The sequence below is a fragment of the Microcebus murinus genome, chromosome 7 (assembly GCF_040939455.1).
Source record: "Microcebus murinus isolate Inina chromosome 7, M.murinus_Inina_mat1.0, whole genome shotgun sequence".
Lineage (NCBI taxonomy): Eukaryota > Metazoa > Chordata > Mammalia > Primates > Cheirogaleidae > Microcebus > Microcebus murinus.
Window position 1 is genome coordinate 25,290,937 of NC_134110.1, and position 24,442 is coordinate 25,315,378.

Consider the following 24,442-nt stretch of genomic DNA (forward strand, 5'->3'; position numbering starts at 1 on the left):
ACGCCATGGCACTCTATTAGCCTGGCATGGTTGCACATGCCTGTAGTCCCAGCTACTAAGGAGGCTGAGGCAGAAGGATTGCTTAAGCCCAGGAGTTTGATGCTGTGAGCTAGGCTAATGCCATGGCACTCTAGCCTAGGCAACAGAGCGAGACTCTGTCTTCAAAAAGAAAAAAAGAAGCTGAAAATACTTACAGGAAAGAAATCACTGCTTAGACAAGCCAATAGGGGGATATAAAAAGCTGGGGAAACTTTCTAAAAGCAGTCTAGACAGCTATTGTGCACAAGGACCCCACGGGCAGTCTTCTCAGTCTCCTGCAGGCCATGACGGCAAGGGCTTCTGGGACTCACACCTCACAAGGTCCATCTCTCACAACATTTAAGTTGAAGGGTCAAATGGATGCTGCCTCGTTACTGCTTCTCAGATGAAGGCATGTGGTTCCTTCATCAATTCTTCTCCTTTCCAGAATGAAGGTAAGAGCCAGGCGTGGTGGCTCATGCCTGTAATCATGTGATCAACACCAAAGGCACCTGCTCCACACACAGCTGTGGTCACCCACACCCTTCCTCACTCCTTTCCACTCTTGGCCATTGGCTGGCCTGTGAACCATAGCTAAGGTCAGTCTCTGATCTCAACACCCAGTGAATGACCAATAATCTTTGGCTGAGTGTGTGAGAGGACGTGCTCCCCACTCTATGGGTCTCCTTTGTACCTAGACAGGCACTTCTAGCACCAACACTGCTCGGTACATGCTGACCAAGTCCCAGATGCTGACCCACCACAGACTTGACCATGCCCCAGCTCCCACCTTCCACATGCGACTAGCTACCTGCAGGTTTAGGCCATTGGCCAGACCTCCCTGCCCACCCCAGGGCACTCCAGGAGAGAAAATGGCCTCGAGCTTGCTGAAGCCTCTTGACTTTATTCCAGACCAGGCCTTGGCCAAAGGCCAATGGCAGACCTAAGCAGGCTGCCACTCGCCAACTTGGGGTGAAGGGAAGGTGGAGTGAAGGGTGCGGGGGTGGAGGGCATGGCCACCAGCCAGCTCAGCTGTAGCTGTTAGGGTCTGTGTCATCTAGCACAAAGTAGCGCTGCAGGGCAGGCTGTAGGAGCAGCGGGGGCTGGGAGTGGGCAGGCCTGGGCCAGCCTGGGGGGAAAGGCCGCACCTCCACTCGTGGCAGCGGCAGCTTCAACATCCGGATGGGGCCATCCAGGGTGCGGCCAGCACGGGATGGCATCTGGCCTGGGGCAAGTGATGAAGTGAGGTGGTGGGTAGGGGTGGGGCCAGGTCTGTCTCCGCCCCCATCTCCACTCACCCCTCAATCTCCTCCCACATTTCTGAATGGTGGCCTCCTGAAGCCTCATGATGGGGTGGTGCCTGGGGGTAAGGAGGCAGGTTCAGCCAGGCCTGGCCATTTGGCCCTCGCTGCCCACATCCATGCCCATGCCCGCACCCAGCGCACCAATGATCCCGAGCTGGTGGCACCACCGTGTTGGGCACCATCAGGGGTGGGAGTTCAGCCTCTGGGATCAAGCTATGCTGCCGTGCCCGCTGCTGCTTGCAGAATAAGTTGAGCATGTCGATGAGGCCTAGGTCCAGTATTTGCGACTTTGACCAGTCTGTCTTCTCGAGTGGCGGCAGCACCTCAGGCAGCGTGGAGGGCGCTGAGGAGTACAGGTCGGTCTCAGGGAAGCTCTGCAGTGTGTCTGCGAGCACACGTTGGGTGTGCTGGATGTTCATCTGCATCAGCAGCTGCTCGGTCTGGAGCTTTAGGCCAGCCAGGTCTGGCTGCGCAGGTGAGACCACCATCAGGGGCATCTCCAAGCTCTGCAGGAGCCTCTTGGACATGCTTGAGGTCGACCAGGAGGTGCCCAAGGATGTCATCGAAGCCATCGAAGCCCGTGATGTGGTCTTCTTGGGAGAGGAAAGCTTCAAGGTACTATCTGAGACCTTGGGCAGCACCACAGACAAGTGGGCTACGGATGGTGGCTGCAAGGTCTCCACCTGTGGGGAGGAAGTGCCCTTGCTCCTGGAGCCCCTGCACAGACACCAAGACTCCCTTCGGCCTGAGCCCCAGCCCAGGGGAGAGGCTCCCCCTCCTCTGACAAAGAGACCAGAGATTCATCAGGCAGGATGACTCCAGGTCCAGAGCTGGGTGAGGCACAGAGCCTGCTGGCCTCACCTGGCTCTCCCCCAGGACTTCAGGAAAGCCTCGGAGAAGGCAAGAGTTTCCCGCAGGTAGCCCACCCAGCCCTGCCGGCCAGACCTGCAGCTGCTGGATAAGCTCCTCTAGCTTCTCACAGCAGCGTCTACGCAGCATAGCCTTGGAGTTGAGATCAGAGTCCTTCACCCAGGTCAGCATCTCCTTGAACAGGAAGCCTTCTGGATCCTGAAGGCCCAGCATGTCCAGCAGCTTCCTGAGCTCTGGCCTAGGACACACACATGTGGCTTACTCAGAGGCCTCCCAGCTGGTGAGGGGGACGCAGCGGGAGCGACACTCACTGGCAGGAGGCTGGGGAGTAGAGGAAGTAGGACATAAGCTCCAGCACCACATCTCGGGACTCCAGGGAGCAGGCCAGGAGCAGCTGCAGCGCCAGCATCACGAATAGCCTCTGAGTCTCATCCTGAGCACAGATAAGGAAAGCATGCTTGGTGGGTGTTGTGGAAGGGGGGCCAGGGGTGGGTCAAGGAGTGTACCTGGAGGCTGGGAGGCTGGTCCATGTTGAGCAACTGCACAAGCACATTTTGCAGCTGGATTTGGAGGATGCTGCTCATGTCAGGAAGCAGCCTCAGCAGTGCACGCAGGATGTGCACACGGTCCATCCATGTGACCTCCTTCAGCAGGTCCATAAGCGTTAAGGCCAGGCCTGTCACTGTGCCCATCTCCGGGTATGCCTGCGGGGTGGGCATGCCGAGGCCCTGGCTCCCACTCCACACGAGGTGTGCCCCTGCCCCAACCCTAGCCTATGCTTCCCAGTCAGCCCCAAACCTCCAGGGTGAAGATGGGGAACAGCTTTTTGAACCAGTTCTGGCAGACCAAAAACTGCAGGAACTTGGGCAGATGTCCAAAACGCTCTTCCCAGAGCGAACGCCTGTAGTCGTGCTTGGGGTGAAGGGAGGGCTTGGTCTTGGCGGCCTCATAGAAGGGCTGCAGGGTCAAGTCCGAAGAGGTCTAGAAGGAGTGGGGGCCACTGTAGTCCCTGCCTCTCTGAATTTCAGAGCCGAGCCCCACCTCGAGGTGGCCTGGGGGTGGACCTGTACCTCTACCTCACCCGGTTGGAAAAAATCCAGCTCCTGGTCAGCCTGTGACGTCTCAGGGCTCAAGAAAGCCTCCCAGTCAGCCTCTAGGTCCAGCTCCTCCTCCCACTCCTCTTCCTCCTCATCTTCCTCCTCTCCTAACCACTGGGTGACATTCCTTGGCCACGGGGTGCGGAACCGCCTGCTGCGCCGCCGATGCAGCCACATGTCGTACTGGCTCACACGCAGCTGCAGAAGGGAGAGTGCAAGATGTGGCATCTGGTGGGCTGGGGAGAGAGGAGCCCTCCTGAGCCCTGCCACCCAGCCCAGCCCTCTTGCCTTGCATTTCGTCTGGGAGGGAAGCTGGGCCAGGGACCCCAGGTGGCCGATCTCTGCAGGCAGCCACATCTGCTGTAGTACCACAGAGTTGGGTACGCAGCCAGGGAAGCTGATGGGATTCGGGCAGGGCTGGAGGTAGAGCACACCAGGGGTTGAGAGCCTGAATTCCCCCAGTCCAAACACTGGAGTCACCTCCACAACCAGCTGCCGTGCCCACCAGGCCTGCAAGAGCTAGACTGGGTGAGCAGTCTCTGCTTTCCACACACAGATGAGCAGGGAGAGCCTTGAGACACCAGGGGGCAGGGTGGTCAGTGAGGATCAGCTGTCCCAGGGAGCCTGGCATGCCCATGTGTTCCCCACAGCACTCAGACCCCAGCCCTGAAGCAGGGACATATATAAGAAGCATGGGAGGGGACAGGATAAGAAGGAAGGAGCTTGGCAAAGGGGGGCTTGATGGTGCTGCCCAAGCCAGAAGGGTCCAGGGCCCACCTTAGTGGGTGACGGTGCCAGACTTATGCTGGGGCATGGCCTGAAGCCTGCCTGGGCATCTGGTGTGGGAAAGGGTAGGAAGATAGTCAGCTCCCCTATATTTTGGTCCCCTAAAAAACAGGGACCCTGGTCTTCCAGGAGAAGCTCAAAGGGGCCCTACCCACCCTACCCAGCACTTCTACTGAGGAGTGGGCTGTGCAGGCACAAGCAGCCAGCAGAGGCTCTGGCTTTGCCTGCTGTCTGCTCTGGGAGCCCTGGAGCCCTGGCTTAGGCCAGGCTCAGGCCTGGGAGGCATTCAGCTCCCAGAGCAGTAGGGAGCCCCTGTATACCTAAACTGGGCCTGGCAGGGGTGAAGGGTAGGGAGGGGAGGGCTAAAGCTGGCCTTCTGGGCTGCAGGTGGGTATGGCGCCCAAGTCAGATTCTGACACAGAGGTTTGCAAGGAAAAGGGAGATGGGGTACACAATAAGTAGGACTCCTGAAGTGGGGTGCCTCTGGGGGAGTGGGGAGGGGTATCACCTTATAAGGCCGTGTGGTGGCAGGAAAGAAGCCCCCAAGTTTAGAGGGAGGATCCGTGGGCCGTCTCTTCTGCAGCAGAGGGATCTGGGGATGGGACAGGGGTTTCAGAGCAGAGCACAGCTCCCAGCACCCCTCCAGCTCTGCCACCTGCCTAAGTCCCTCTCACCCTGTGCTCCAGGTGGGAGAACGATGGATCCAGAGCCATGGTTGTCGTCTCTTGGAGCTGCTCCCACTGCAGCTGCAGATCCAGACTGAGACCCAGGTCGTGGCTCAGGGAGGAGTGGGCCAGAAGCTAGGGTGTAGGAGGAGTCACCAGGTCCTGAGGTCAGGGTGGGGCTGGACTTGAGGTCAGGGTAGGGGCAGAGGTAGGACCTGAGGCCAGGGCATGGGTGGGGAGGGGCCTGAGATAGGATGAGGGGGAGGGGCAGGGGCTCACCTGGGATGCCCTGCTATGCACCCTTCGGTAGGTGGGTGGGATGGGCAAGGTGACTCGAGGAGGGCGGGCAAAGCGCTGGCCCAGGGCCCTGACGTCCTGAGGGGGCAGGGCTGTTGGTGCTGTCTGGGTTTCAGTGCTGACCCCAGCCTGCCAGAGATAGGGGCCAGCTCTGGGCAGGTCACACATGTCCCAGATCTCTCTCTCCACTGTGAAGGTCCCAGTGTCCCACTGCCAGGACTCCCTTCCAGACTGCACACCCTAGGAGGGGTAGGACCAGATGCTGTGTCAGAGGCCTGGGGGGTAGGGGAAGGGGCCAGGGTCAGGGCTGGGCTGGGAGAGGCCCCACACCCACCAGCAGGCCAGAACCATAGATCAGGCGCAGGTAATTGTCGAAGGCTTCCTGGCGATGCTGCCAGGAGGGTGTGGGGCGGGCTGCTGGGACCACTAGTCCCAGCCTTAGCTGCTCAAGGTCTTGATCCCGGTCCACTAGGGTTTTCAAGTCCTAAGATAGTGGTCAGAGGTTAACTCATTCTTCTGAGCCTTGGGACATGCTGCCCAGGCAACCATGAGAATCCCAGCCCTAAGCCTGGGCAGGGGATAGGGCCAAGGAGAACCTACCCACCTCCTTCACCACTGGCTGCTGAGTTGGTGCCTTCTCATGAATGAAGGACAAGGAAGCACTGCGGATGGGGACAGGCACAGGTGGGACACTGAGTGGCATATCAATGGGTTGGGGCAGTGGCTGGGATAAGGACTAGCCAGGAATAAGGATGCTAGGGCTGGGATGGGGCCTCATGGTGGGGCACGCAGCCAGGTGCTGGTCCAGCAGGGCTGGGTGGGGGCCTCCCGATGGCCGAGTGGGCCTGCCATTAGACCTGAGCTTGGCTGCCCAGTGTAGGTTGGCAAGCCTCTGCAGATGGGCGGAGGTCAGTAACTCTTGGCTGGTCAGTGGCAGTGGAGGGTCGTCCACCATGTCAGGAGCCTTCCAGCACAGATTCTGGGCAGGGGAAAGGAGCCTGGGTCCCTGGCCTAGGGAGCCAAGTTTGCCTGCAGCAGCCCCACCTCATCCACCGTGTCCTCACTGCGCACCTTAACCAGGTAGGATGTGGGTAGGTAGAGCCTATGGGATACCAGGCAGAGACGGGAGCCCAGCGCCATCACCAGGTCCCCACTGTTGCTGCAGAAGGCCAAGGCCTGAGGGGCACCATTCAGCTGCAGGAGCCTGGAGGGGTACCCGGGGCTAGAGTCCAGCCACTGTTCCACAGAGGGAAACAGGCGGGGGCAAGGCCCTCTCTCCCCTCCAGCCACTGGGGCTGGTTAGGGGCACAGATACAAGAGCCCAGTCAGCTGCCCCTCAGCCCAGCCCTCCCTTGGGCCCCAGCCCACCGCAGCAGGCGGTTCTCAGCAGTCCAGATGCGGATGGTGCAGTCCAGGCTGGAGCAGGCATACAGCCTGAGGGAGGGGCAGCAGCACAGGCCTGGGGATGGGGCTCAGTGTTAGGGGGCAGAGCAGCTTGCTGTCCTGCTGGCCTAGACTCCACCTTGGCTCTGCCCCTCACCAGTTATGTGGTCCATGGGGTCGTCCTGGGGCCGGTGGTCAAATCGCCGGCTGTCACCCAGGTCAAACTGCACCAGGCCATAGGTAGCACTGTCTGGGTTCTCAAAGCCTACAGTGACACGTTTGCCTAACACACAGAGTGTCACGATTGGGTGGGAGCAAGAGAAGGTGCGCAGCAAGCTCAGGCTCTCCTCGGCGTATGGGAAGACCCGCCACATCTTCACGGTCAGGTCTCCGCCTGCAGGCAGCAGGAGCCAGGGCTGGGCCTTGGGGGTGGGAAGGGTCTCCCAGGCCGGCCACGTGGGTAGGAGAGGTACTGACCTGAAGACACAATGCTGTTCCAGGTGGATGCAATAGCGGTGACCGGGCCTGGACTGTGCGCCTCTGTATGGAAGACAGTATTCGATGAGACCCACTCGAGCACCGACAACGCGCCGTCTGTGTGTCCAACCACGGGTAGGTACCTGTGGGCAGCGATGGAGCCTGTTGGTGCCGGCCCTTTCGCCACGTCCGCCTGGCCGGTCCTCACCAGCTCCAGCACCCACCGATTTTTGTCCTTCCAGGCCCAGGGCATGGTGCTGTGGTGCATTTCGCCCCTGTGCTGGCGCACGATTTCCCAGGAGGTGAATGCGCTGCGGGGGTCTGCGAGGTGGCTGTACAGGTGCAGGCAACAGGGCTGAGGCGCCGGGGGCGCCAGAGGACGCACACGGTACAGCACAAGCATGGGGCGGCACGCCGCATTGGCGCGCACCAAGTGCCCCGCACGCGTCAGCAGCCACAGCGCCTCGCGCGGCAGGCAGTAAGCCACTGCAGCGGCGCAGTCACTGGGTTCCAGCAGCAGCGCGCTCACAGTGCGTCCGGTCACAGCCGACAGCAGGTAGACCGAACCGTCAGCACAGGCGCACACGAGGCGCGTGGGCAGCGGCGGGTATGCCGGCGCTGGGTAAGCAGGCGCCGGCAACGGGGGCGCAACCTGCAGAAGGAGCACTGGTGCCGGCAGCTGCACCAGCGGCGAATAGAGCTCGCGCACGCGCCAGAGCTCCACGCTGCTGGTGCAGAGTGAGAGCACAGGCTGACCCGGGCCCATGGGCGCCAGCAGATGTCTCACGCGCCCAGACAACGCGTCCTGGCCCCAGGAGCACAGCGCCACTTCGCCCACCTGTGCTGCTGCCCGCAAGTCCCATGTGCGTAGCGTCCCGTCATGCGAGGCTGACAACACCAAGGTCGAGTTCAGGAGCACGGCCAGAGCCGTCACTGGGCCTGTGGGAGGGGCGCGGGTCACTCCAGAGCACTAGGGAGAGGGAAGGGGAGGTGTCAGCCCAGGTTGCAGCCAGCGCAGAGGCCTGGCCAGAGCCAGTGAAGATACTGGATGGCCCAGAGCTGTTTAAGGCAGAGGATCGAGCTTGGGGTGGATAGAGAATGCACTTTAAGACCTGCCCTGGTGCGGCGCACCTGTGTGGCCCACGAACACCATCCGGATCTGCCAGTCAGCCTCCCACACCTTCACTGTGCTGTCCAGGGAAGCCGTCACTATGGCCTCTACCTCCTTGCAGTAAGCCAGGTCCGAGATGGTGCTGTAGGTGGGGAATGGGAGGGGATGGCCAGCAGACTTAGCACAGCCTTGTACATGGGCGGCTTGTGCCCCTGCCTGTGACCAGCTCTCGCTAGTAGACCTCCCCTCACGTTTTGTGCAGATCCCTGCGCACATCCACGAGAGCCCAGGCCTGCAGATCGAAAGTGACCACGGCGGAGCCGTAGGCTGCAAAGCAGCGCAGGGCCTCATGGGGAGGTGCTGGTTCCAGAGCCAGACGCTTGAGCTCGCCCACTGGGCTTGGTGGCGGCTGCAGTGGTGGTGATCCATGGAGCACCAGGCGACGACCACCTAAGCGGAATTTCCAGAGCACCAGGCTGCCACCCATCTGGGCCACGAGCAGCAGCCCTCGGTCGGGCACTGGCAGGCAGCAGGTGGGTTCGCATCCTGGTGCCCAGCCCACCCCCGGCTGGCTTAGCCACAGCAAGTTGAAGTTGGGCCCTAGGATGGCCAGCCCCGCGGGGCCCCAGCCTACAAAGCGTCCCACAGTGCCCAGCGGGCCCAGCACGGCCACCAGCCCAGTAAGTGCCACTGGCTCTGGCAGCTTCTCTTGTGCCCAACCATCTTCTCTGTGCAGGTGCAGGACGCCCGCGCCGTCCAGCACCACGAAACGTCCGCCCACTGGGTCCTGCGCCACGGAGCGCAGCCCGGCTGCCACCTCCAGGCGGCGCAGCGGCTCCAGCCCGTGCGTCAAGCGCGCGACTCGCAGCTCGGCTCTCTTCTCCTGCGTTGGGACAGGCACACCCGCAGGTAAGGGTTGGGATGAGGGTTATCAGGGTGGAGTTGGTGCTGGGAACCCCTGGGGGAAAGGCCAGATCTGGAGAGGCTTCAGGAAGATGCCCAGGGCGAGCCGCACCTTTTCCACTATGTCGTGGAGGCCTGCCCTCAGAAGCAGCCACAGCTGGCGGGCATGGGCCCTCGGGGTCTTGGTTTGCCACCACTGGCTGTTGGTAAACAGCGGAAGGGGCGGTGACGACTCCGTGAAAGACAACTCTGTGAGCAGGAGTTAGAAACGGTCACCCATGGCCTAGGGCCCCCAACCCTGCAAATTGGGGCAGCTGGAAACACACTTCCGAGAGCTCTTTCTGGTCGGGGACTGCCCAGGGGAGTTCATTCCCTGGATTGGAACCTGAGCCCACAGTCTGCTCCCTGGCGGCACCTGGGGGAGGAGGCCAAGCCCCTCACCATTCTTTTCTGCGAGCAGCCCAGGGTCTGGGAAGTCAAAGTTGTCTGCGTCATACAGGTATGGGTCCAGAATCGGATTGTTGCCTTCTGAAAAGCTGCTTGCATCCAACACTTTTGCCTCCATTTCAGCGACTGTGGGTCCTGGCACTCAACAGCTTCTCGGACCCAGCGGAAGCAGTGGCTGTTGCTAGGATACCAGACGCCGTCGGCCACACCCATGACGCAGGCCCCACCCCCAAGCCACATTCAGGTCCACACTAAATCACAGAAACTTTTATTGGAAACGAATGAGCTGCAGCAAACTGACACTCAGTGCACGCGGTCAAATGGGCGAGGTGAGGGGGATACAGGTGGGCGCCAGGAGCCAGCCCAAGACCAGAGCCGATGACCGCTGGGGCCTGATTGCGGGCCTCAGGCCATTTGCCCTTTGGGCTGGAGTGTGCAGGCCCAGTACAAAATACAAAAATAAACTCTGTGGTCCAGCTGTCCCTGCCTGTGGCAGTTCATTTGGGCAGGCAGGCAGTCACTCTTCCCACCAGGCCCCGTGCTGTCTATCTAGTCCAGCCACAGCATGGGCAGCAGCCTGTGGGGGTGAGTGGACATCCATAGGCTGGAGCCAAACAGCCAGGCCGGTGTGGCCTTGGACAGCGCTGAGACTGTGGCAGCGCCAGGGTCTGGCCAGCAGCTGGGGAGGACCTGGGGCCTCTCAGGTGAGCAGGTCCAGGCATTGGTTGAAGCTGGATGAAGCTGGGGTCTCTTCTCATCACATACACATCACTGGGACCCTGGGCAAGGGTTGGCATACAGCAGGCCTTGAGGAGCTACCACTGAGACCAGATAGAGGGCCCTCCACCCTGTCACACCCACTCCAGGTTCTAAGGACCCAGTCACAGCCGCCATCACACACCTGTCCTCCTTGGTGCTGGTGTCCTCGGCCCCGCCCTCACTGCCTCCGCCTTCTTCCTCCACTTCCTCCCCCAATTCCATGTCCAGCTCATTGCCTGCCTCTGAGGGTGTGTAGGTGGAGCCACTGGGGAAGGAGGGGAAACCAGTCTTAGGACCGCCTACCCAAGGCCTGCCTAGCTCCAGGGAGGATGTCCAGGGAAAATAAAGTCATGAGCAGGTGGGCATAGCTAGGGAAATTGTGTGGGCCTAACAGGGAGCTGGGGGAAGGGAGGCAGATGGTGCCCACCTGATGGAACGACAGCTGAAGAAGACAATTCGTTTGAGGCGCTTGTTGTAGAAAAAGTAGTTGAAGGACCAAAGGCTTCCATCCTCCCCAAAGGGGTCTGAGTCTAGGTCTGGGTTATAGCTGGAAAATGTGGGGTGAGAAGTGGCATGAGGCCCCAAGTGCCACACGCACCTTGGGGGCCCACCTGCAGGGATGCCAGCCCACCTATAGATATCACATTCTGCCAAGCAGATCTCCTCATCCACTGCATTCCATAGCTGTGGCTTCAGGGCCTTGAAGTCCTCTCGCACAGCAGAGAACAGACTGCAATTGACTGCATTCACCACCTAGGGCAGGTCACAGTCAGGCTGACAAGGGCCCTGGACAGCAAGCTGGACTGGGTGGAGCCCAAGGATGACAAAAAATGGGGGAGGGCAGTAGGATGGCTGTGGGGCTGTGGGTCCCCTCCCTCCACTTGACCCTCACCCAACTGAGGCTGGGCTCCCGGCTGAACTCATGGCTGCGAGCTGTGCTGAAGTCATAGTCAGGCCTGAAGGACTCGTTGAGTGTGGCAATCAGGTAGAAGAGGGTCTTGCGGCTGCACTTGTCACTAAGGGGGCCCTCGTCCTCACCACCTTGGCTCTTGCTCAGTCTGTAGAGACAAGCATCAGCCCAGCCCACCACCCTAGTCCCCCAGGGGTAGGCTCCACCTCGGCTTACCTGTTGGGGCTAAGGCCGGAGGTCTGGGGTGGGGAAAGTGCCTCCAGCACGTGGGGCTGGCCCTCCTGGCAGAACTGCTTGAACATATGTTTGTCGTCTCCTGCCATCTTACATGAGTAGCTCTCAATCCTATGGGATGCAAGAAGGATCATGGAACATTGCCTCCCAGGTTTGATTCATAGGCCAGGGCAGAGTGCCCTCTGAAATGCCAGCTTCCAGAACCTCAGGCCTCACCTGCCAATGATGTGGGCATCTCCAGTCTCCACAGTCAGCTGCGAATTGATAGCCTCAAAGCTCGAGTTCTCCAACAGCTTCATGTCCTTGGGGAAGGGTTCTGTGCTCCAGAGGGGCTAGTGCTGCCTAAGGATGTGGGAGGCCAGGCTATGGGTATCAGGCCCCATGGGGCTCTGCCTTCAGCCCTCCTACTCCCCAAGCAGAGGTGCTGTAAACAAACCGAGTCTGGCTCCACATAGGTCCCCTCCCTCTCCTGGTCTGCTAGCTGATGAGATCCCCTTACCTGAAGGTGGCAAATCTAGGCTCAAGCTGAGCCACGCCCCCTGCAAGCCACTAAGTTCTGGGACCAGGTTGGGAGGCCTCCCCTGGGATCCTCTCACCCTGGGGCTTAGTCTCTTCCTCAACGTTCCCCAACCCCATCCGGAAAGTGCCCCCACCCACCGTGGGGGTCATTTTGAGCCCGCGAGGGACATGATTCCCGCTGCAGCTTCCTCAGGCCAAACTGGGCTCCTCAGCCTAGGTAAGAACTCGCATCCTGGTTGAGAACCAGGACACCTGGGGCTCTGAGACCTGCGGTCACCTGGACGGGCTCTTTCCCTGTTCTGGCTGCTTTCTAGCAAGAGGGAGTGGAACCCCATAGGCTCCTCTGCTCTACTGTGCAAAAGCACCTAGTTTCTCTGGAAGCTATGGAGCGAAGGGAGGCCCCGCGGAGTCCACCAGGCCGTGCCCGCGAGCCGGGATTAGGGGCGCCCACCGAACAGTGGCGGAACTACAAATCCCAAGAGGCAGCGCGCCGCACGAGGCCTGCTGGGGGCTGCGGTTCCGGCCGCCCGGGACAGCGCGGGGCAGCGGGCAAACACCCACCTGCCTGGGCTGGGCTGACCGGGCCACGCCGGGCTGGACCGGGCCGGATCGCTCTGAGTAGATACTGGTGCGCAGGCGGGGCAGACTCCGCGTAGCGCGGGCTCCTCAGGACCGGAGGGCGGCGCCGCGGCCTCCTCTCGGGCCGCACTGCATCCGGGGGAAGAAGCTCCGCGGCGACGTCCCGTTACTCCCGGCCCTGCCGGCCCGTCCGGGCTGCCGCCACAACATAGCCTCGCCCCCCTGCACAGTGCCCGCCCTCGCGACCGACCTGCCGCTGACCGCCACAGAGCGCCCTAGCGAGTCAGCAACCGAGCGAGCGACCGACCTCCGCCTTCCCGGCCGGACAACAACAAGCGTCCGCCAGGCCCGGCCCCACGCTTCTGAATGGCCCGCTCTAGCCTCTAGGATCTGGATCCCGAGTGGCCATTGGACATGGCACCCGCCGCTCAGTCATGCCTTCTACTCCCACTGGCTCAGGAGCCTGTCTGTCACTCTCCTCACCGTGCAAGCCCGCCTCCCCCCGGCGCTCACTGGTCGCAGCCTCGTTGGCCCCGCCCCTTGAGGGGCTGGCCCCGTTCCACGGAGGCGGGGGCTGCCCGGCGCAGCTGAAAGAGGCGCGGCGTGCGGCTACTGCCCAGCGCTGTGGTTAGTTACCTGCTGGGCTGCAGCCTCCGAGGCGAAGAGGCCGCGCCCATCCTCCAGTTGTGGCCGCTGCTTGGGTCCCCGATTCTTTGCCTCCGAGGCCCAGCTCAAACGTGACCGCCTCGGCCACCTCGGGCCGTGCCCATTCCTGGAAAAAGCGGGCGGGTCAGGCTCGGTTGGTGCGCCGCACTCGGCCTCGTCCTAGGCGCCAACGCTCTGGCTGAGCCCGGAACCCCAGGCTCGAAACTCTGGTTTCCAGCCGGCAGAGGCGCTGAGCTGCCGGATCCGACGGAAGCCGGCTCGGAAGGCCGAAACCAGGCTGGACTGGAGATGGCGCCGCCCGCGGGAGGGGCGGCGGCCGACTCGGACCCAGGCTCGGCCGCAGTGTTCCTTGCTGTGCACGCCGCAGTGAGGCCGCTGGGCTCCGGGCCAGACGCGGAGGCGCAGCTGAGGAGGCTGCAGCTGAGCGCAGACCCCGAGCGGCCGGGGCGTTTCCGGCTGGAGTTGCTGGGCGCGGGCCCCGGGGCGGTGAGTTGGGGCGGAGGGGGCATGAGCTCAGTCGGATCGGCCCAGGCGGGGCGCGGAGCCCGAGGCCAGGTCTCTGTTTGCCATCTGGATGCTCTTGAGCAATTACTTTTTTTTGCTTCTGTTTTCTTGTACGTAAAATGGGTGTAATGCCTGTACCTATTTTACGGGATTATTGTGAAGATTTGAAAATAAGCGTAAAGGGCTCAGGACCTTGTACATGGCCTATAAATGTTACCTCATATTCCTTTGCTCATCATTTGTGTGGGGTGGCTCCCCAATCCTCAGGTCAGTTTGGAGTGGCCCTTGGAGTCCGTCTCTTACACCATCCGCGGCCCCATCCAGCATGAGCTGCAGCCTCCACCAGGAGGGCCTGGAACCCTCAGCCTGCACTTCCTCAACTCTCAGGACGCTCAGCGGTGGGCAGCCCTGGTCCGAAGTGCCACCATGGAGGGACAGAATGGTCAGTGCCTTGGAGTGTAGACTCATTTAGAGTAGTCCTGGCCCCTCAGTCCTGGGTGACAAAGCTGGGCCCACCTTCCCACTCTGGGGGTCTGGGAAGGCTCCCATGAGGGAGAAGGTGGAGGAAAGGAGAAGGGGTTGAGAGGCTGGAGCCTGGAATATCAGACAAGTGTGGAGAGGCAGAGTAAGCAAGGCCTGAGGCTCCAGTGAGGAGGCAGATTATCTCCAGAGCAGTGGGAGAATGACAGACTCAGATATTTGCTACTGAAAACAGACTTCTGCAGTCAGGTGAGTTGATGTCCATAAGGCTAGAGAGAAGGCTGTTTCCAGAGAGGCTTAGAAGATGGAATTAGCTGGGTTTCATGGCTATTTAAATGGAAGAGGTATCAGCTGAGCCTGAGAAAAATGGAGGGGACCGTATAGTGCAGGGTTCCCCAACAGAGGGCCTGTGTGGGAGGACATGGAGGTGGCTGGGTTCTCACACATCTGAGCTGGAGCTGGGGCTCTGGAGAGATGAATATTGGGAGGAGAGGTCAACCAAGGTCACCAGGAGAAAGAAACAAGAAGAGAAGAGGGTCCAGCCAGGGAGGGGAAGGACAGCTCACAAATGAGATGGAGGAAGAGCTGCCAGAGAGGTAGAAAGACAGACAGTGGGATGTAGAAAAGGCCTGGGCAACTCAGTGTTTAAAAAGGTAAAGGGGCTGGGCGTGGTGGCTCACGCCTGTAATCCTAGCACTCTGGGAGGCTGAGGCGGGCAGATTGCTTGAGGTCAGGAGTTCAAAACCAGCCTGAGCAAGAGCGAGACCCTCATCTCTACTATAAATAGAAAGAAATTAATTGGCCAACTAATATTTATAGAAAAAATTAGCCAGGCATGGTGGCGCATGCCTGTAGTCCAGCTACTCAGGAGGCTGAGGCAGAAGGATTGCTTGAGCCCAGAAGTTTGAGGTTGCTGTGAGCTATGCTGACGCCACGGCGCTCACTCTAGCCTGGACAACAAAGTGAGAGACTGTCTCAGAAAAAAAAAAAAAAAATTAAAATGGTAAAGGGCCTCTTTTCATTTGTTCCCTGAATCTGTGTGTTCTGCACCTGCTCTGTATACTAGGCACTTATCATGAACAAAACCTTAAATCCTTCCCTGACCTCTTTGAGCTTGCATTTCTAGAGGGAAGCCAACACATAAAATAAGTACAGTAAATTTGTTAAATATTATATTAAATATTAATTAAATAATATTTAACTTAAATGTAATTTAATTAGTTTAATTTAAATTAGTTAAATACTGTATTAAATATTATAGGAATAAGAAGGGAAGGCTACTATTTAAAATAGGGTGGCAGGGAAGGCCTCATGGAGAAGGGGACCTGTGAATGAAATTTGAAGGTCTTGGCATGATGAACCATGTGGCCAAGGGAGTAGCAAACACAAAACATCTGAGGCAAGTGTGTGCAGGTGCAGGTACAGGGACTTTTGAGCCTCAGTGGGGCCAGGGCCAGGCAGTGAGTGCTGGGTGCTTGAAGGGCCCTGCTTATTTTAGTGGAGACATAGTTCAGAATACCAAGGGCCTGTGGCCATGATAGGAGCTGTGTCAGCATTAGGTGGGGACCTCCCCATTACAGTGGGCTGGGCCTCAAGTAGAAGGTAAGAAGAGAGACAGCAACATGCCCAGTTCTGTAAAGATGCCCAGGGCAGGCAGCCCACATGTGTTCTCTGTTCAGCTCAGAACAGGAGAGGTCCCTGAGTATACCAAGAAGAGGCCACCTTGACTGCAGGCTCCTGCCTGAGGGCCTGCTTTGGTTCTGCTGTGAATCTGAGGGTGCATGCATCCCTGGCTGCCAGAAAGGGCCAGAAGAGTGGCCTGGCTTCTGTGGAGGGAGACAAGTGGCACCACTTAGCAGAAGGGTTCAGAAGGACTCCAGTCCCAAGGATAAGCCAAGCACAGCTCTAACCCCAACAGGAGTCTGGCAGGGGCCTCTGAGGGGTTTGCAAGAGCCAAAGCTGGGAGGGGAAGGTGTGGCTTGAAGTATTGCCTGAGCAGGGACCTGGCATGGACCCAGATGAAGCAGAAGCAAAGGTCCTGGGGGAAACCTGAGGGCAGAGAGGCCTGGGTGGAGACTACAGACCATCTCACATCTTCCCTCCTAGGCAGTGGCAGCTCAACACCAGCCCTGGGCCTAGAAACATACCCTGCTTCCCTGCCCAGTCCCACTGAAACTACGACACTCAAGGCCCTGCAACCTGAGGCAGATCTTTCCCAGAGCCCTGGGGACTTGATGGAGAAAGGTAAGGGCAGGTAGGTTGGGTGATTAGGGTAGGCTGCCAGTGCCCAGCTATGACAGCTGTCCTTTCCTTTTCCTACAGAAGACCTGGCGGGGCGCCTGGCCCAGGCCATTGCAGGTGGGGACAAGAAGGGGGCAGCCCAAGCTGCAGCCATCATGGCCCAGCATCACAATGCCCTTAGTGTCCAGCTCCAGGAGGCCTGCTTCCCACCTGGTCCCATTAGGTAAGGCCTGGGACTTCTTCCTTACCCTGCCCTCCCAACCCTCCCAGGTTCCCCTTCCATTCCCTTACCCACATTCTGCCCTAGGTTGCAGGTCACACTTGAAGATGCAGCATCTGCTACATCCTCTGCATCCTCTGCTCACGTTGTGCTGCAGGTCTACCCCCGCTGTACCATTGCAGCCCTCCAGGAGCAGGTGAGCACAGGGTCTAGGGAGCCCTGCTGAGGACAGGGGACCCTGGGTGACACTGCCTGCTCTGATGCCCTGGCCCCAGGTGTTTTCTGAGTTCGGTTTCCCACCAGCTGTGCAACGCTGGATCATCGGGCAGTGCCTGTGTGTGCCTGAGCGCAGCCTTGCCTCCTATGGGGTATGGCAGGATGGGGACCCTGCTTACCTCTACTTGCTTTCAGCCCCTCGAGAAGCCCCAGGTCAGTCCTTGATGGGGGTAGGGTGAGGGAGGTGGGATACAGCCTGAGACAGTCCTGAGCTTCACCCTTTGCCATAGGATGCAGCCCTCAGCACCCCCAGAAGGTGGATGGGGAACTAGAACACTTGTTTCCCCCATCAATGGTACTGCTTCAATCCCTCCAGCCAGCCACCTCCAGCCTCCCCAGCCCCCATCAGGTGGGCAAGGGACCAGGTAGGGCAGGGGTGGGCAGGGCTTGGGTGTCCATGGGCATGAGACAACAGGGAAACAGCAACTATCTCCTCACCTCTTTAGCTCGGCTGGCCCTGTCCTTCCTGTACCTTCATCAACACCCCAAGCCGCCCTGGCTGTGAGATGTGTAGCACCCAAAGGCCCTGCACTTGGGACTCCCTTCCAGCAGCTTCTACCTAGCAGCCAGCAAAGGTACTGGGGGTGGGGAGTAGGGGGTGAGTGGATGGACAGGGCAGAATACCCAGGAATGACTCTATCTCCTCCTTGCAGATTACAGGTCAAGCAGGGCTCTTCCTTCATAGGCCCGAGGTCTCAGCCCACTCCCAAGCTGGTCAGGGGACCTCTGCTGACTGCTCATCAGGGACAGATCCATCAGGTTTGGGGGGAATGGCCACAAGCTGGAGTCATTAAATACATTTATGAACCAGTGAGTGTCCCCTTCACAGTGTCTCTGGCAGAGATGGATGGGGCTGAAGAGTGGATTTGGACTCCAAGTCCCAGTGGTCATGGGAACATGGCACAGGGTCTCTTCTTCGCAGGCCCCAGAGGCCTGTAAGGATCTAACTGGCTGCTGACTGTTGGCCTGAGGCTGCTGGGTTGTTCCACATTCCAAGCCCAGGCCACTGTGAGCCCTGCCCTCCAGCACTGATCTGGTCTCTTGTCTTCCACCCTGGTCCCCCAGGCCTGCAACCCCTCTTCCTTTGCCTTCAGCCCTGTCAGCACCACCTTTCTCTTACTTAGTTCTTGCTCCTGCTAGGGGCTGGCCCCTAATTCTCTCCATTCCTCCAGCCAAGATGACAATAGAAATGGTATCTTAAGGAAGGGATGCTCAGGAACTGGGAATCCTGCACTAGGGCCCTGTGCTACTGCCACCCTCCCGACTTGGACCCACCACCCGGCTGCCCTATGGACTGCTTAGGACGTGCCATTCCATGACAAAATACCCTACCTGATACCTCCTCTACCATGTGCCCCTCTTTAGTGTACAGCACCTTCAACTATTCAGCTAGGAACATTACAGGTGCCCTCGTCTGCCTGCCTGATCCCTTAACATGGCTGGGAGCCATCCTTCTCTGGGCCCAGCCCAGGAACAGCTTCTGGTCTAGACCAGGACTTTCCCTTGTTGAAATGCTGCTGAGGCTCCTGGCTGCCATCAGGATAGAGGCCAAGTGGTTCAATATCAACACTGGCCACTTGTTCCAAAAGGTCCCTGGGCCCCCGAAGCAAATCTAGCCTGACCCGCCTTTTTTACCTGTGCCAGTACATACCTCACACTGATGAGTACTGCCACTTCCTCTAGCCTTCTGCTCTCTCTGTCCCAGCTACCAGTTAGTGCAGGACAATGCTGGCCACATTGTGTGAACATCCTGGGAACTCCAAGCATAAGGGTCTTGACCCAGAGTCCCCTGCAAACCTGTATTGCTTTCACATAATAGCTCAAATGTGTATGTTGAGAAACTTAATTTATTCCCATGATGGGGACTGAAGGAGGATCTGGAGCTAGAGCCTGGCCTCCTGCCCCCTTCCCTCTTGTCCCAGATGAAGAAGGGTTTAGCTGAGTGGCCAGCTGAGGCCTGAACAGGTCCGGGATGGCTCCTGGGCTGGAGGGCCTGTTCAGGTAGAATGACAGGTAGACACTGGACAGGGTCACTTGGGTGGCCGATATGCCAGCTTCCGACTCTTCAGGACTGACCACTTATGCCGCTTCATGGCGTAGACCAGGGGTAGCAGCAAGCCCATCATCATCAACATCTGGGGACAATACAGATTCAGAGAAGGGAGGTAGGAGGGACCCTTCCAGCACCTGACACCCACTTTGGCCCTTGCCCAACCCTTTCACCTTTAGCCCCATGCGTTTGCGATGGTCATGTTCTGGCTCAGATGCCCAGCGCAGGAAGGTGCACACGTCCTTGGCTACCTGGGACATGGTAGCTGGGGTGCCTGGGCCAAAGAGGAGTGGTGAGGGCTAGGGGGTCATACACTCTCAGCACACCCCCTTTTAGGAACAGAGATTGACCCCTACCCAAGGCTTCAAAGGGCTAGGACCCACCCCCAGGACTGTGAAGGAGCCCAAAAGCTGCCTCAGAAATGCCTAGACAATACCCCAACCAAGAAGGGGGTGGGACCTCTTGGGACCAGGAATGTAGGGGAAATATCCAGCAGGATGGGAAAAGACTTAGCTGGTCCAATCTCAAGAGGGAAGCCTCTCACCATCATCAAACTCCAGGACCTCAGTGTAGATGGGAGGGGCCATGCCGATGGCCTGGCCAGGAAAGTAGGGGTTGAAGTAGAGGCCTTCTCGCAGCGACACCCCAGTGGGTGGTTCACAGTAGCCAGTGAGCAGGGAGAAGACGTAGTCCTCACCACCGTGCCTGGGACCAGATCCATGGCTCCTCAGCCCAGGGCACAAGTCAGACCTTCCTCCCCCTCTCCAGCACCACCCTGTGGGCAGCCCATGTACCTAGCTCGCACGATGTAGCTGAGGTCAGGGGGCAATGCTCCATTGTTAGCAGCTCGAGCAGCCTCAGGGTTGGGGTATGGTTTGGGGAAGTAGTCAGACAGCTTCCCTGGACGCATGAACATCTCCCCATCCTCGTTGGGGCCATCCTGAACCTCCACCTGCCAACAAGAGCCTCACAACCGTGCCATCCCACCACGGTGGGAGCCCCCAGGCCTAAGTCCTCCACACCCCAGGCCCCACACCTCCTCAGCCAGCGCCTTAGCTTCATCCTCCGTGTAGCACACGCCCACCAGGTGGCGGTACGCAACGTAGTCCATGCTGTGGCAGGAGGAGCACACCTGCTTATATACCTGGAAACCCCTCCGGATGCTAAAGAGAAAGAGAGTTAGGGGCACTCAAGATCCCACCCCTCCCACTCCACTCAGAAACTTCCCCAGCCGAACAACCGCATACCTGGTGTGGTCCAAGGAAGAGAGGAGTCCACGGTGAGACCACGGATAGCTGGGGGCGTGCAGCTCCAGGTCACTGGCACTCACAGCAGAATGCAGAGCCATGGCCAGCCCTGCACCCCCTGCCGCCAGCATGCCGAGCGCTGACAGCATCACCTTCCGGCCGCGGGAAAGGCCAGACTTCGACGACAAGGATACTGCCTGCAAGATCTCCGCTCAGCGCCTGCCAGGACACCACCCAGCCCTACCTGGGTATCTGCCTATCAACGCCCACCTCTCCACCCAGCACTGGCCACTTCTGCAGAGTGCCAGAAGCACACCTTGCCCCACTGCCCGCCCCAGTCCTTTCCGCTGCTGACCCCCAGATCGTGACTCGGCTCTGAGGATGGGGTGTGAGATGTGTTCTTGGATTCTGAGCCAGTGTCAGGCCAAAGTAGTCAAGGGATGCGGGAGAAGGTCAAGGTCACAAACAGCTGGCTGAGGTCAGGCTGGGGTCACTTCAGGACGCGAGACAGTCTGGACGGTCGGCGCCAAGAGCTGTCCTGGGCGCACTCTCCGGGGAAAGCCCCTAGCCCGCACCCGGCAGCGAACCCGCTACGCCGCACCCCCCATATAAGGACAAAGCATCTTGCGGTTCAGAGGAGTGTACGCCTGGCCCTGCTCCCGGGCGCCGAAGGTCAGCAGGCAGCGGAGATCCGGGGCGCCAGGTGGCTGAGACCGCGTCCCCACTGCCCCGGCCTGCGCCCAAAGCCTCCCCGCCATGACCTTCACAGGGCTGCGGGGCCGCGCGGAGGCCGGGGCCCAGCACAGCGCTCACCTGAGGAGTCCGCAGCGGCAGCTGCCCGGGCCGCGCGCGACACAGTAGACCCGGGACACGTGCGCCCGGGAGTCCCGAGCCCCGCGGGCCCAGCACCGCCCAGCGAAGCGAAGTCGCTGCTGCCGCCATCTTGGCCCTCTTTTGCGCGGCGCCGCTCCCGTCAGCCCCTGGGGCTACACTCGAACCCAAACCTCGCGAGAGCCGGAGAGCGCGAGGTGGACCGGGCCTGCCGAGACTTGTCCGTCAGGCCCCTGGCACCGCCTAGCTGCGCTCTTTTATTGGTTGTCATGGAAACTGACAGTTAAGGGGGTCTAGTCGCTTTCCTATTGCAGTGACAACGGGTTTCCCTCCGGGCTTGCCTGTTTGGCTGTGTCTGCGGCTGTGGGCAGGCCCCGGGCCGCAAAGGGTGGCTCTCCTGGGGGTCTTGCGGTCTCATAAGGGCCAGGCTAGGGCAGGCAGTGTGAGCAGGCGGGGAGCCTAGGGACTGCAGCGCCCACTTGCCCAGCCCTCTCCTCTGGGCCTGGACCTGTGCTCTTCGTCATTCCTTCGGCAAGGATGTATTAAGCACAATTTATGCCTGGAAACGGGTGCAGGAGTCATGAGCAGGACAGCGAAAGTCCCTGAAGAAACTACTGCCGGTAATAAGCAAAAACGGACCTTTGAAAATCTGTCCACCCTCTGTCCAATAAAAGCAAGAAATAACCAGCTAAAATTGTCAGAATCAACTTTCCTCAAACTACAGAAATTAATCAGAGAATTTCAGCATCCCAACGAGTATCTAAGAAAATAGATGAATATCAGGAAGAACAGCGAAATTTGTGGTGTTTTAACTTTCCTGGGTTCAACCCTGCTCCCCAGGTCAGTAGTAATCTTGAAAGCAACAGCCTACATTCCTGGTATTGAAGGTAGCAGAATGCCCTCATTCACAAAGAATTGTCGTTTTTTTAACTTGTCTGATGTCTCCCTGGAAGACCTCCCATACAAGATCCACTCAGAGCTTGCCCAGTGTCAACATCCTTTTCCTGAGGCTGTTTGTGAAAGGCAATTACAAGCAAGTGTCATAACTTCACAGCTGCCTGAAGGTGATGGTATAACAGTCCTTGCAAACAATAAACAAAAAACTTGAAAGGAACAGCAAGGGAATAACATGCTCACAGGGACTTTGAAACTGCATATATTTCTGGGAATAAAGATCACATACAGGCCAGGCACCGTGGCTCACACCTGTAATCCTAGCACTCTGGGAGGCTGAGGCAGGCGGATTGCTTGAGGTCAGGAGTTCAAAACCAGCCTGAGCAAGAGCGAGACCCCGTCTCTACTATAAGTGGAAAGAAATTAATTGGCCAACTAATATATATAGAAAAAATTATCCGGCATGGTGGCACATGCCTATAGTCCCAGCTACTCGGGAGGCTGAGGCAGCAGGACTGTTTGAGCCCTGTTTGAGCAGGACTGTTTGAGCCCTGAGGCAGCAGGACTGTTTGAGGTTGCTGTGAGCTAGGCTGATGCCAGGGCACTCACTCTAGCCTGGGCAACAAAGCGAGACTCTATCTCAAAAAAAAAAAGGTCATATACATAAGTAGGGCTGTGGGTATACTCAGGAGAGATGTGAAAAAACCCTAAGCTCTCACTTCTGACAGACCTTGAGGCTCTGAGAGAACAGTAAAGGCTAAAGCAGGCCGGGTAGGGTGGCTCACTCCTGTAATCCCAGCACTCTGGGAGGCTGAGGTGGGAGGATTCCTTGAAGTCCAGAGTTCCAGACCAGCCTGAGCAAGAGCGAGACCCTGTCTCTACGAAAAATAGAAAAAAATTAGCTGGGCCTTGTAGCATGCTCCTGTAGTCCCAGCTACTCATTGGGAGGCTGAGACAGGAGGATCTCTGGGGCCCAGGAGTTTGAGGTTGCAGCGAGTTACAATGACACCACTGTACTCTATAGAGCCCAGGGTGACAGAGCCAGACCCTGTCTCCAAAAAAAAAAAAAAAAAAAAAAGGAGAGATTATTACAGGTGTGGCTCACACCTGTAATCCCAGCAGTCTGGGAGGCCAAGGCAGGAGGATCACTTGAAATCAGGAGTTTGAGACCAGCCTCAGCAAGAGTGAGACACTCCCTCCCGCCCCCATCTCCACTAAAAGTAGAAAATTAGCTGGCCAACTAAAAATACAAAAAATTAGCTGGGCATGGTGACACATGCCTGTAGTCCCAGCTACTTGGGAGGCTGAGCCAGGAAAATCGCTTGAGCTCAGGGGTTTGAGGTTGTTGTGAGCAAGCCTGATGCCATGACACTCTAGCCCAGGCAACAGAGCAAGAATCTGTCTCAAAAAAAAAAAAAAAAAAAAAAAGACATTGCTAGATAAACTGAGACAGTTTGTCATGAGCACCCTGCCTGCCCTCCAAGATAAGACAGAAGGGCGTTCTTAGCTTGAAATGATGCCAGACAGTAATTCAAATCCACATGAAGAAATAAAAGCACCAGAAAAGGTAATTACATAGGTAATATAAATACAAACATAAATACATTTTTGTTTGTAATTCCTTTTTCCTCATGATTTTAAAACACTTGCATAAAGCAATTAATTATAAATCTATGTGCATGGGCACAGAATGTATTAAAGACATAATTTGTGACATAACAGCCATAAGGAGGAAATGTTACATAAACATAACTATACAGGACTAACATCTTTTAATACTACTGAAATTATAAATTAAGATGTTAACTATATCAAGGTCCATGGATTTTTTTTTTTTTTTTTTTGAGACAGAGTCTCGCTTTGTTGCCCAGGCTAGAGTGAGCGCCGTGGCATCAGCCTAGCTACACAGCAGCCTCAAGCTTCTGGGCTCAAGCAATCCTACTGTCTCAGCCTCCTGAGTAGCTAGGACTACAGGCATGCGCCACCATGCCCAGCTAATTTTTTGTATATAAGTCGGCCAATTAATTTCTTTGTATTTATAGTAGAGACGGGTCTCGCTCTTGCTCAGGCTGGTTTTGAACTCCTGTCCTTGAGCAATCTGCCCACCTCAGCCTCCCAGAGTGCTAGGATTACAGGTGTGAACCACCGTGCCCCACTTCAATAGCCTTTTTTTGCAGAAATGGACAAGCTGATCCTAGACTCATATGGAAATGCAAGAGACCTATAATAGTCAAAACAATATTGAAAATGAAGAATAAACTTGGGGCCGGGCGCTGTGGCTCACGCCTGTAATACTAGCTCTTGGGAGGCCGAGGCGGGCGGATCGCTCAAGGTCAGGAGTTCAAAACCAGCCTGAGCAAGAGCGAGACCCCGTCTCTACTATAAATAGAAAGAAATTAATTGGCCAACTGATATATATATAAAAAATTAGCCGGGCATGGTGGCGCATGCCTGTAGTCCCAGCTACTCGGGAGGCTGAGGCAGAAGGATCACTCGAGCCCAGGAGTTTGAGGTTGCTGTGAGCTAGGCTGACGCCACGGCACTCACTCTAGCCTGGACAACAAAGCGAGACTCTGTCTCAAAAAAAAAAAAAAAAAAAAAAAGAATAAACTTGGAAGGCACATACATCCCATCCCAATTTCAAAAGTTACTACAAACCTAAATAATCAAGACT

At 57.8% G+C, this 24,442-nt stretch overlaps 4 protein-coding genes and 1 long non-coding RNA gene across 9 annotated transcripts; 2 read left to right on the forward strand and 3 right to left on the reverse strand.

The window, feature by feature from the left end:
• Positions 1-232: 232 nt before the first annotated feature.
• On the reverse strand, positions 233-9,485 carry WDR97 (WD repeat domain 97). The gene is made up of 22 exons (XM_076004933.1): positions 9,353-9,485; positions 9,024-9,160; positions 8,260-8,891; positions 8,029-8,150; positions 6,898-7,836; positions 6,578-6,814; positions 6,406-6,496; positions 6,109-6,241; positions 5,895-6,016; positions 5,642-5,699; positions 5,372-5,521; positions 5,020-5,277; positions 4,750-4,875; positions 4,584-4,667; positions 3,257-3,706; positions 2,991-3,173; positions 2,699-2,896; positions 2,504-2,625; positions 2,268-2,430; positions 1,464-1,915; positions 1,317-1,378; positions 233-1,243 (listed from the first exon to the last, which is right to left on the reverse strand). The coding sequence occupies exons 1-22, from the start codon at positions 9,474-9,476 to the stop codon at positions 1,047-1,049; spliced, it is 5,040 nt and encodes a 1,679-aa protein (XP_075861048.1). The 5' UTR covers positions 9,477-9,485; the 3' UTR covers positions 233-1,046.
• LOC142871915 (uncharacterized) lies at positions 8,871-9,837 on the forward strand. Its single transcript, XR_012920128.1, has 2 exons — positions 8,871-8,917; positions 9,482-9,837. It is a non-coding gene; the product is annotated as an uncharacterized LOC142871915 (long non-coding RNA).
• Positions 9,611-12,728, reverse strand: MAF1 (MAF1 negative regulator of RNA polymerase III). 2 transcript variants are annotated; one of them, XM_012760099.3, is made up of 8 exons: positions 12,342-12,728; positions 11,478-11,603; positions 11,244-11,372; positions 11,010-11,175; positions 10,749-10,870; positions 10,545-10,664; positions 10,260-10,382; positions 9,611-10,137 (listed from the first exon to the last, which is right to left on the reverse strand). In XM_012760099.3, exons 2-8 carry the CDS (start codon positions 11,558-11,560, stop codon positions 10,116-10,118), a joined length of 765 nt encoding a protein of 254 aa, XP_012615553.1. In that variant the 5' UTR covers positions 11,561-11,603; positions 12,342-12,728; the 3' UTR covers positions 9,611-10,115. The 2 variants fall into 2 exon arrangements, with proteins under 2 accessions (XP_012615553.1, XP_075861047.1); XM_076004932.1 differs by lacking the exon at positions 10,260-10,382 and having other exon boundaries at positions 12,342-12,710.
• A 184-nt stretch (positions 12,729-12,912) lies between these two features.
• On the forward strand, positions 12,913-17,556 carry SHARPIN (SHANK associated RH domain interactor). Of its 4 annotated transcripts, none has more exons than XM_020288749.2 (9): positions 12,926-13,511; positions 13,797-13,971; positions 16,116-16,253; positions 16,332-16,473; positions 16,558-16,666; positions 16,746-16,899; positions 16,977-17,111; positions 17,193-17,321; positions 17,400-17,556. In XM_020288749.2, the coding sequence occupies exons 1-8, from the start codon at positions 13,314-13,316 to the stop codon at positions 17,249-17,251; spliced, it is 1,110 nt and encodes a 369-aa protein (XP_020144338.1). In that variant the 5' UTR covers positions 12,926-13,313; the 3' UTR covers positions 17,252-17,321; positions 17,400-17,556. The 4 variants fall into 4 exon arrangements, with proteins under 4 accessions (XP_075861046.1, XP_075861045.1, XP_020144338.1 ...); XM_012760097.3 differs by having other exon boundaries at positions 12,940-13,511; positions 16,977-17,095; XM_076004931.1 differs by lacking the exon at positions 17,400-17,556 and having other exon boundaries at positions 12,913-13,511; positions 16,774-16,899.
• Positions 17,557-18,575: 1,019 nt separating this feature from the next.
• Positions 18,576-21,036, reverse strand: CYC1 (cytochrome c1). Its single transcript, XM_012760098.3, has 7 exons — positions 20,857-21,036; positions 20,044-20,240; positions 19,833-19,959; positions 19,591-19,748; positions 19,341-19,501; positions 18,970-19,070; positions 18,576-18,881 (listed from the first exon to the last, which is right to left on the reverse strand). Exons 1-7 carry the CDS (start codon positions 20,983-20,985, stop codon positions 18,777-18,779), a joined length of 978 nt encoding a protein of 325 aa, XP_012615552.1. The 5' UTR covers positions 20,986-21,036; the 3' UTR covers positions 18,576-18,776.
• Between the last annotated feature and the right edge of the window lie 3,406 nt (positions 21,037-24,442).

Excerpts from the sequence above, each read along its gene's own strand:
- WDR97 (XM_076004933.1), bottom strand. The coding sequence starts at position 9,476 with ATGGAGGCAAAAGTGTTGGATGCAAGCAGCTTTTCAGAAGGCAACAAT. Across the intron at positions 6,017-6,108 it reads CCACATCCTACCTGGTTAAG|AATCTGTGCTGGAAGGCTCC; the intron begins GTGCGCAGTGAG and ends TCCCCTGCCCAG. Across the intron at positions 1,244-1,316 it reads ATGTGGGAGGAGATTGAGGG|GCCAGATGCCATCCCGTGCT; the intron begins GTGAGTGGAGAT and ends CACTTGCCCCAG.
- MAF1 (XM_012760099.3), bottom strand. The coding sequence starts at position 11,560 with ATGAAGCTGTTGGAGAACTCGAGCTTTGAGGCTATCAATTCGCAGCTG. Across the intron at positions 10,871-11,009 it reads GGGAGCCCAGCCTCAGTTGG|GTGGTGAATGCAGTCAATTG; the intron begins GTGAGGGTCAAG and ends GACCTGCCCTAG. Across the intron at positions 10,665-10,748 it reads GCAGAATGTGATATCTATAG|CTATAACCCAGACCTAGACT; the intron begins GTGGGCTGGCAT and ends CACATTTTCCAG.
- SHARPIN (XM_012760097.3), top strand. The coding sequence starts at position 13,314 with ATGGCGCCGCCCGCGGGAGGGGCGGCGGCCGACTCGGACCCAGGCTCG. Across the intron at positions 13,512-13,796 it reads TGGGCGCGGGCCCCGGGGCG|GTCAGTTTGGAGTGGCCCTT; the intron begins GTGAGTTGGGGC and ends CCCAATCCTCAG. Across the intron at positions 16,900-16,976 it reads AGCCCCTCGAGAAGCCCCAG|GATGCAGCCCTCAGCACCCC; the intron begins GTCAGTCCTTGA and ends CCTTTGCCATAG.
- CYC1 (XM_012760098.3), bottom strand. The coding sequence starts at position 20,985 with ATGGCGGCAGCAGCGACTTCGCTTCGCTGGGCGGTGCTGGGCCCGCGG. Across the intron at positions 19,960-20,043 it reads TCTTCCTTGGACCACACCAG|CATCCGGAGGGGTTTCCAGG; the intron begins GTATGCGGTTGT and ends CTTTCTCTTTAG. Across the intron at positions 19,071-19,340 it reads GGTCCTGGAGTTTGATGATG|GCACCCCAGCTACCATGTCC; the intron begins GTGAGAGGCTTC and ends TCTTTGGCCCAG.